General features: G+C 38.1%; 1 protein-coding gene across 1 annotated transcript in view; it reads right to left on the bottom strand.

Annotated features, from left to right (window-relative positions):
* Nucleotides 1-393: 393 nt before the first annotated feature.
* Nucleotides 394-9,895, bottom strand: part of LOC139418764 (tetraspanin-5-like) — a 34,612-nt gene continuing 25,110 nt past the window's right edge. Inside the window, exons 6-10 of the mRNA XM_071168446.1 lie at nucleotides 9,045-9,092; nucleotides 4,636-4,752; nucleotides 3,380-3,441; nucleotides 2,841-2,886; nucleotides 394-2,568 (exon numbers count right to left, since the gene is read on the bottom strand). Of these exons, the coding sequence (XP_071024547.1) occupies nucleotides 2,874-2,886; nucleotides 3,380-3,441; nucleotides 4,636-4,752; nucleotides 9,045-9,092 (240 nt within the window). The 3' untranslated portion in view covers nucleotides 394-2,568; nucleotides 2,841-2,873. The remainder of the gene's footprint in view (nucleotides 2,569-2,840; nucleotides 2,887-3,379; nucleotides 3,442-4,635; nucleotides 4,753-9,044; nucleotides 9,093-9,895) is intronic.

Here is a 9,895-nt window from a genome sequence, read left to right as displayed (position 1 = left end):
TTAAGTAACATGGGCAGGTGTGAGGAGGAGGGTTTATTCTCCAGGTCTTTAACCGTTTTCCAGAACTTTTCCAGGGTTAGACCCACAGAGAGAACTGCTCCTTAAAGCCACTAAAGTTGGCCTTCCGGATAGACTGAGGGCCCTTATTTGATGGATCTGGATCAAATACAGTTCCAAAGCGGCACAATAGTAAGCTGAATCAATCTGGTAGCCTCTTAAACTAGTCTAACATGCCAGCTGACAGTCTTATGTCCATTCTCTTCTTACATTTCCAGATTTTTTTATTTTATTTTTTTAAATAATGATGAATTGGCCGGTGGTTAATGGTCAACGTGTCAACAAACATGTTACACTTTTACACAAATACATGAATGAATCACCTACCAGACCCACTTTAATACAAAGCAGCATACATTTATTTTGACATATTTACAACTTCTCACTATCCAGTTATTTACATGATTTAAAACACATATGACATGAAAGTACAGAACATCATGATCACACCTATGGCACAGGGAAAATGTTTGTTTTTGTGTTTTGTGAGATGGCGCTGTGAAAAGTACAACCTACATGCAATCCCCAAGAAAATCAAAAAGTCAGTTTTTACAGAATATGTGATATTCTTACTCTATACCCCAAATAGGGCCAGATTTACTTAGAGTGTGCACCAGTGGATGCTGCTGAGGGTAGGACGGCTCATAATAATGGCTGGAATGGAGTGAATGGAATGGTATTAAATGTGTTTGATACCATTCCATTCCAGCCATTATTACCAATGTACTGTTTTTTACTCTAATGAAAATATTGCCTTAGGAAATAAGGGCCACAGCGTCTAATGTAGCTTTTGCACGTCTTTTGAGGATCTAGATTTGAGATCAAATCAGAGGTCACTTCAATACATGGTTGTGGTCACCTCCATTTCAATTCAGAAAGTTTATTGAAATTCAAAATAGCACTTTTAAAATCTTGAATTGTAAGTCATGTCATTCTAAATTTAAATGGTTTTGACCACAACCCTACTTCAATCAATACAATGTGGTCTCACATAAAGGTAATACAAATATCTCAGTTCCCTCTTAAAATCTGCTGGTGAGAGTGCAAATGTCGTCTGCTTCCAGAAAGCGAACCAGCTGGTGATGTGCTGTGTGCCTGCCAGGAACATTAGGTGGGTGAATATCAGCGAAGTCTCATCCAAGCAGGCAAAACTGGTTGCAATGTCATTTTAATGACATGGTCAGGTTTCATAAGTAAGTTTTGTTATTGTCTTTTTATTTAAAATGTATTCATTTAGCAGACACTCTTACCCAGAGCAATTTAGAAGAGCAGTTAGGGTTATACTTTTCACCTAGTCGGCTCAGGATTTGAACCAGTGGCCTTTCAGTTACTGGCCTAAACGCTCTTAATCTGACCAAATAACAACCAAAATATTACTCTTTCCCATGACCTCTTGATGTCATCGCCTGGTTATACTGTAACAGAGACCGTTCGGTTGCATCTGGAATTATGAAGTCTCAACCATACAACCACAAAATGATGCCATTAAGACGACATTTGCCAAATTTTTGCCTCATGGGATTCTTCTGTTGAAAAAATTCTGACAAAACAGAGAAATAAATCAAGAACAGCTAAAAGGCAATCAAAATTCAGTAAAGAACCTAGTTGGGTTTTGATACCTCACCTTTATGGGGCAACTGTTATAAATTGAACACAACAATGAAATACAACACTTGTGGCTGAAATTGAGTTAGTTCGTGGTTCTTGAAGTTATTGCTAGTCAATAGACAGGATGTGTGTGGTATTAGTAACACTAATTCTCTTTAAATCTTGTTCCCTCTTTAGAAACTGGAACACTTAATTACGAGACTCAAACTTCATGAAGCATAGATGAATTCTGCCATGACATGACACCAAGCACATTACCTAATGATAGTTCATCATGTCACTTTTTGACCAACGACATCACAAAACACAGTCATTAATTTAAATGTAACTTACTAAAGATCCCAAACTGCTGCATGATATTGTAATGTCATGCTATACTGTGTGAAGTGTCACAAAATGGTTTAGGGACCCTAAACCAATTTGTGACACTTCACACAGTATAGCATGACATTACAATACATGTTACTGCTACAGCTATGCAGGCTTTATAACACAGTGTGCAAAGTGCTACCCAGCCAATTCACTCCATACTGGGAATCTGACTTATACTGTACAATACATCAGACATTATAACAATAAAGAATACAGGTAGGAGAACGAGTGCCCTATGAATAGGCATGCAGCGCATTTACAGAACGACCTCAGCTCTACCTCTATACTGTACATGACCAGAGCCATATAGATACATATGTCTGGCTCCCTTATATACACATATGTATACATATGGCTTTGTACATGACCCTTCCAGGCAGTGTTTGACACTGCATCAGTGAGACATTTAAAAACAAATTCTTACAAAAGTATTATATACAGAGCATAAAGGAAGCAGCGAGACTCTTCATTTTGTACATTTCTCAAGTGTCCTGATCGTCTCCCTTTAGAAGGTGGCAAAACTCAAGAGATCTGCATGGGAGATACGAAATCAAATCAATATTTCATTTAAATGTATGGATTAAAATATTTCATTTAAATGTATGGATGAAAGATGTAGGTCAAAGTATGGTAGTTAATCTAAGGACATATATTTCAATCAAGAGAATACAGTGGTAGCAGGGAGGACTTCTTTCACTGTTATTTATCAACTATAGTTTTATTGGTTCCATGGTCTTTAATAGATGAGATTAAAAAGATTCTGGAGTCTAGAACGATTGTAGAACAAGCGTAAAGGGGCTTACCTTCGTTACAACCTTTAGTTTGCTTGAGGTGTTTCAGGTAAACAAACTGATGTGTGACGGGGAAAGAGAGGAAAGTGAAAATAAATGAAAAGTGCACTCACCAAATCCTGGGTTTATAATCCTGGTTGTATTTAAATGTTTTTTCAATACATCATCTCCACGCAGAGTGATTCAAGGTCAACAGAATTTAATCCCTTAGTACTGGCTATGACCACCAGGTGGGCATAACTATACTGAAACCACACTTATTTTGTTGGTTTAAAGGAAAACTCCACCCCCAAAATATGTAACTTTCAAAATACAGAACTCTGCAGCATCATATGATTCAAAATGCATCATACAGGCCAGATTTCTTATTTTTAAAGTTACATATGTTGAAAACTTGATTGCTGACATGCAAAACATTTTGGGGAATAAATCATCAATGGACTAATGAAACAAATACCAAAATATAGTTTTGGGGTGGTTTTCCTTGAACATGGAAGTAAAAAAAAAAATATAAGTATATACGTTTTTAAATAATCAATTGTGGTTCTTACCAACTCTCTCTCACTACTTCAATGTCGCTCACTAGATTCTGTGCTAAACAGATCCCAAAAATCTGAAAAAGGGCACAAAGATTAGGTGAGACATCGCTACTGTGGTGATAGATCTAGTTGATTTCAGTGTTTCATGGTCAGTTTTATGATCAGCAATACAGTTTTTTTAATGTCTAAATTCTATTCTCAGACAATAGCCTAAGTCATCATTTAGTATCATTTTGGGCGGCAGGTAGCCTAGTGGTCAGCGCTTTGGACCAGTAACCGAAAGGTTGCTAGATCGAATCCCTGAGCTGACATGGTAAAAATCTGTCGTTCTGACCCTGAACAAGGCAGTTAATCCACTGTTCCTAGGCCTTTATTGCAAATAATAATTTGTTCTTAACTGACTTGCCTAGTTAAATAAAGGTAAAATAAAAAAATACAAAATAGTAGCAAGTAAAGTCCACAACCATATGCACAAGCATAGTCAGCTATGAACATAAAAAGCAGAGATAAACAATGTTTCAGGACATCTTAAGAAATGTATCATTGACACCACTATCAAATAAAAAAAACCTGGCTATTTCAAGTTACAGTCCATTCCCGCGACATGTAAGAGAAATAACAATGTTGAAAGTACAGCCCCTTAAAGCTACATTCTGGGATTTGAAAAAACAACAAAAGGGGTGCCCGCTATTTGTTTTATTATACATCTGAGGGATGGGGGTCGGGAAATGTAACCCCTCTCAAATTCATAGACAGCACTCTAGATGCAAGGTCTGACAGTCCATGACATCTACATGATAGTTTCAACCATATATGTCGTTAGTTCACATTCTTCGTGTTTGTAAACAATGGAATAATGAAACCTTGGAGGGGATTCAACCCATAGAACGTTGTCGAACAATGTACCTTTTTAAAGCCAATGTTACCGCATACGTGGAGATCGCATCCAAGGTAAACATGGCAGATGTCAGCTCTATTGGAAATGATCTGAATATGTCAAGTGCGCCATAACGCAGCTTTGGATTGATTTCCGTCCCTTATATTTTGGATTTTGGTGAAGACAAACAGTTGTGCTAAACTCATGAGGCATTTATAAATTATACATATACAGTGAGCTATATCAATGTGTAAAATATCAAGAATTGAAATTACCATTGAACAGCTTCTCAAATCCCAGGCTTTAGCTTTAAAACCAAAAATGCACTGAAAGCAGACAGGTAAAACTAGGGTTCATACTCCGGTGTATGTATCAGACATGTGTTCCCAACCTGTAGTAAAGCGATTCCTATGAAGATCCCTGCCACCACTGTCAGGTTGTCTTGAAGCCACTTCTCAAACTGAGGCACACAGCCTTTGATGTAGATAAAGGTCATCTGCTCCGAGTCCTAACACAGCAGAGACGACACAAAACAAAACAATGACCTTTCATGCTAACATTTTTATCTTACAGTCCATAATTTAATTGGTATTTACTCTGTTATCAAGTGTAGCTCAGTTGGTTAGAGCATCATGCTACCACCACATTTACAAAAAACAGTTACTATACTAGAAGTCGCTTTGGATAACAGCGTCTGCTAAATGGCATAGCTACTTTAAAGTATTGTTATATTATTATGTGAATTGTACATCAGGTTAATCACGCTTCAGTAGCCTAGATGTTAAATGTCAGCTTTTGTTAGCCACCTTATTAGTCACCTCAAGTGTTTTCGCGGGCACTATGGGGTGAAGTTTCTCCTACATTTAGATATAGATCTAGGATCAGCTTCCCCTCCCCCAATCCTAAATGCAAAACTGACCAAAGATCAGCGTGTAGCGGAAACTTCACCCTGACTTGCATGCCATATACAGTGAGCTCCAAAGGTATTGAGACAGTGACACATTTCACAACATTTGTTGTTTTGAAATGTGAATAAGGATGAGTGAGAAAGTTACAGATGAAAAATATGCGTCTCACTCATCATTATTCACGATTCATTAAGGATTATCCGTAATCATGGTAGCATACACATTAATGTAGAAGAGTTAAGAAACATATTATATTCTTATAAACAATAAAAGTGACTCCAAAATGACCAAATACATTATTTACCATTAATTTCTATTGGGCACAAAATGATCTGAAACACAACCAAAACAAACAGCAAAATCATCCAACAAGTGTTTAGACCACAAGCTTGATGTAATCATTGCGTGCTAGGAATAGGAGACCAAATATTCAACTTTTGATTACTTTAAACTCCTTTAAGCACAATTAGGGCTGTGGCGGTCATGAAATTGTGTTAGCCGGTGAATTTCAAGCTAATAACTGCCGGTCTCATGGTAATTGACCGATAATTAACACATTTAACATCTACTGGCATTCATGCATAGCCCACAAGCCACTGATGCAGACCTTAGGAACATCTACACTTTAAAAAGTATAAGAAATCCATGTACTATAGCCTACACCATCACAATAAATCCATTATTTATTTTATACCAGTCTAAAGAAACATGATATGAAGAAAATGTAGTGTGTTTCAGAAGAACAGAATAGCATACTCTGAGTTGTCCTTATCTGGCTTATTTTATCTTATCTGGCAATGCCATATGGCTGTGGGCTACACTAGTTCATTTAGCAGACATGATTTGCTTTGAATTCCGTGGCATTATTTTAGATTATTTTATATAGTATGAAGAACACAATTGAACATAGCTGAATAAAATAAAAAGGATATTTTCTCCAAATTATTTGGGGGAGTGCGCACATGCGGCTATTCTGTGTTGAGAGGTTAATAAAGAAACAGGTACTCCTATATGTTGAATTTAGAGTTATTTATGTAACTTTAGTTGTGAAACAAACCTTGGGCTATGTGTTTAGATTTTTAAAACATTCTAGGGCTGCATAATGCTGATGATTTGAAAGGCATGAGCTCTGCTTTGTTTTTTTGCACAGGCTGTACACACTTCATCAGTCTTTTAAAATTTGACAAGCACTGGATAATGTATCAGATTTCATGGCGGCATTATTTTTGTGTGGCCATAATGCCCCCTAAAAAAATCCATGCCTTTTGCGACCAGCAGCTGTTGTGCCCTTGGGCTGAATATAATAATTATAATTCCCTTCTCCCAGCTGGGCGCGTCGAAGAACCTCTCACTCTCTGTCAATTGATCGGGTCTTTCTCACAGGATACAAGTGAAGACAGACACATCGGGGACGCAACTGTCCTCCTTATCTAACTCCGAAGCGCAAATTGAAGATATTGAAAGAACTGTCCACATTTATTTTAGTCAATCATCAAGAGAAGTAGGCCTAACGAACAGCAAACGCACACTATACTATCCCCCATAGAACAAAAGTTGACCTATTCTATTCTGTGCGGGAAATAAATATTCCCAGCATAGTCTGGGACAGTTGTGGGATGTCATAATACAACCACTAGCATCAAAAAAACGTTTAAAGTAATGACGCAACAGATCAGAACGTTTAACTTAAAATGTTGCTAAACTATTAGGCTATTTCTTCACATTATAAGCTTAGCAATGACCCATGGCATTAGGCTATACGCGCAAATGTTCCATTAGCAGGAAAACACCACCCTCAAAAGTGACAGCAAATGCAATTATGCATGTAATGCTTTTATTATAAATGTGTATTTCAATGGTTTATTTATATTGAAACTCAAACTTGATACCCACTCGCTGCATATGTATGCCAGTTGGGCTCTACACCTGTTGTAAATCAGATTAATGTGCTTAACTTTACGAAGTTTTTGGCCACTTGATTTTTGATACCGTCACGACCGTCATATGAATAATTGGACCAAGGCACAGCGTGAGTAGAGTTCCACATTTTAATGATAGTGAAACTTCCAAAACAACAAAGATATAACGATCGTGAACCCCGAGGGCTCTCCATGGTCAGATGCAAACGTTGGGCTATATGTTTAGATTTTTTTTTTATATTCTAAGGCTGCATGATGCGACCGTAATGATGATTTGAAAAAATGCCTTGATTTTCCCGGCAACAAATATATCATTCACAAGTGATAGCCTAATATTGTCAACCATCAGACTATTCTTGATTTAATCTTGTCTTTACATATACTAAATAATATATGTGTGAATTTTTATTTATTTAGAATGGACCATTATCATGCACCTGTCTCGAAGCAGGGGCAGGAGGAAAAAATACATGTCATCTATGCACTTAAATAGCGAATGGAGGATGCTATTCCCATTGTTAATCTTCATGCCATCCTGTTGTAAAGAGAAGCAATGTGCTTAATATTAGAAAAGTTGAGAAATAAATATAGTAGGCATAGCTTATAGAAAGCTGATGGGATCCTCCTCTTTTTAATAGAGGCCATCATTCTGTTTTCTCACGTAATTGCATAGCCTATAGAAATGTTGCATGAGCTCATGGGCTCTCGTGAAGTGTTTGATTAGATATTCGATAACATTTGCATTGATGTCAGAGTGATTAGAGGGACAATAGAGTGCTGAGTACCAAACTTGGTAGGCTACTAATGACCATCAACAGCATCAGAGCTTGAAGAAGCCTAATTACCGTGACTAAACGGTCACGTGGAATTTGACTATCATGACTCATGGCCGTCAGTGTGGCGGTAATACGGTCACCATAACAGCCCTAGGTCAGAATAATTTTTGGTCCCCCTAAAATGGGTGGACTATGTACAAATCGTGCTGCAATTTTTAAACGGTTCCCCCGATATGAATAAAAATACCCTCAAATTAAGCTGACAATCTGCACTCTAACCAAAAATGTTTGTATCATTTCAAATCCAAAGTGCTGGAGTACAGAGCCAAAACAACAAAACATTTGTCACTGTCCCAATACTCTTGGAGCTTACTATATCTCACCAAATGGCCATTCCATGAACATCCTGCAGTTCACCATGTCCTTTTGTTAAAATACCTTCCCTGAACTGAATCTTATCAAAACAGTTTCCAAATGTATGCTTTTCACAGTTTGAGGGTAATGTTTGGAAAATAAATACACCCCTTCCTTACATTACTCTCTCTCCCATGGTACTTGGCCCAAAGCACATTTCTCCACCATGAGTAATTCCATGCAACCCATAGTACTGAGGGAACCAGCTGTTGTTAAATGGGGGGCTGGGAGAGTGGTGATGGACTGTGAGACCAGTGTTGTGACTTAGACTTGGGTGGAGTGCAGTAAGAATTACCTCATCTAGCTCAACCAACCTGCCAATGACTAATGGGAAACAGTTTTCTACGATTCCTATTTCGCAATTCCACTGTTTTATTTTGAGGGCTGCCTTTTGATGAAACAACCCATCCCCATGCTGTGGAAAAAGCTCCCAGAGCTTGCTTCCAAGTGAACTGACTGCCGTAATGTTGGATTCTGGGGCTGTATGTATCAAGTGTCTCGGAGTAGGAGTGCTGATCTAGGATCAAGTCCCCCCTTTCCATGTAATATTATTCATTTTGATCCAAGAGGCAAGACAGCGGGTCTCTGAAGAACGTTTTCCCCTCTACTACTCAGGCATTGCACCAGCCTAACTGTGTCGGCTCAACACTAATAACAGCAACTTTCGAGTTAGAATATAGGTGCAGACTCTTGGATTAAGTACTTCACAGCATTTCCAGGAATCTCAAATAAGTTACTGTTGGGAAATAACATATTTTCTGCAAAAAGAATGATTAAACTCACCGCTTTAGCTCGAATGTCGTAGCCACACTGGGTGTTAATGACATCCTCCTACAATATAAACGAGAGGATATTTATAAACGGTATATTCACAGCATTCGCCTAATTGACTCTCAACCAAACCTGCGAGAAGTTTGCAAACAGTAGATAGAAATGGATGTAGAGGCTGCTAAAACTGGGGTTGTTAATGAGCTTGATATAGGCATATACAGTGGGGCAAAAAAGTATTTAGTCAGCCACCATTTGTGCAAATTCTCCCACTTAAAAAGATGAGAGTACACTTCAACTATGACAGACAAAATGAGAGAAAAAAAATCCAGAAAATCACATTGTATGATTTTTAATGAATTTATTTGCAAATTATTGTGTAAAAAAAGTATTTGGTCACCTACAAACAAGCAAGATTTCTGGCTCTCACAGACCTGTAACTTCTTCTTTAAGAGGCGCCTCTGTCCTCCACTCGTTACCTGTATTAATGGCACCTGTTTGAACTTGTTATCAGTATAAAAGGCATCTGTCCACAACCTCAAACAGTCACACTCCAAACTCCACTATGGCCAATACAAAAGAGCTGTCAAAGGACACCAGAAACAAAATTGTAGACCTGCACCAGGCTGGGAAGACTGAATCTGCAATAGGTAAGCAGCTTGGTTTGAAGAAATCAACTGTGGTAGCAATTATTAGGAAATGGAAGACATACAAGACCACTGATAATCTCCCTCGATCTGGGGCTCCACGCAAGATCTCACCCGTGGGGTCAAAATGATCACAAGAACGGTGAGCAAAAAAACCAGAACCACATGGGGGGACCTAGTGAATGACCTGCAGAGAGCTGGGCCCAATGTAACAAAGCC

Source organism: Oncorhynchus clarkii, chromosome 10 (assembly GCF_045791955.1).
Source record: "Oncorhynchus clarkii lewisi isolate Uvic-CL-2024 chromosome 10, UVic_Ocla_1.0, whole genome shotgun sequence".
Taxonomy (NCBI): Eukaryota; Metazoa; Chordata; class Actinopteri; order Salmoniformes; family Salmonidae; genus Oncorhynchus; species Oncorhynchus clarkii.
Note: the sequence above shows the minus strand (reverse complement) of the source record. Positions and strands in the feature narration are given on the sequence as shown.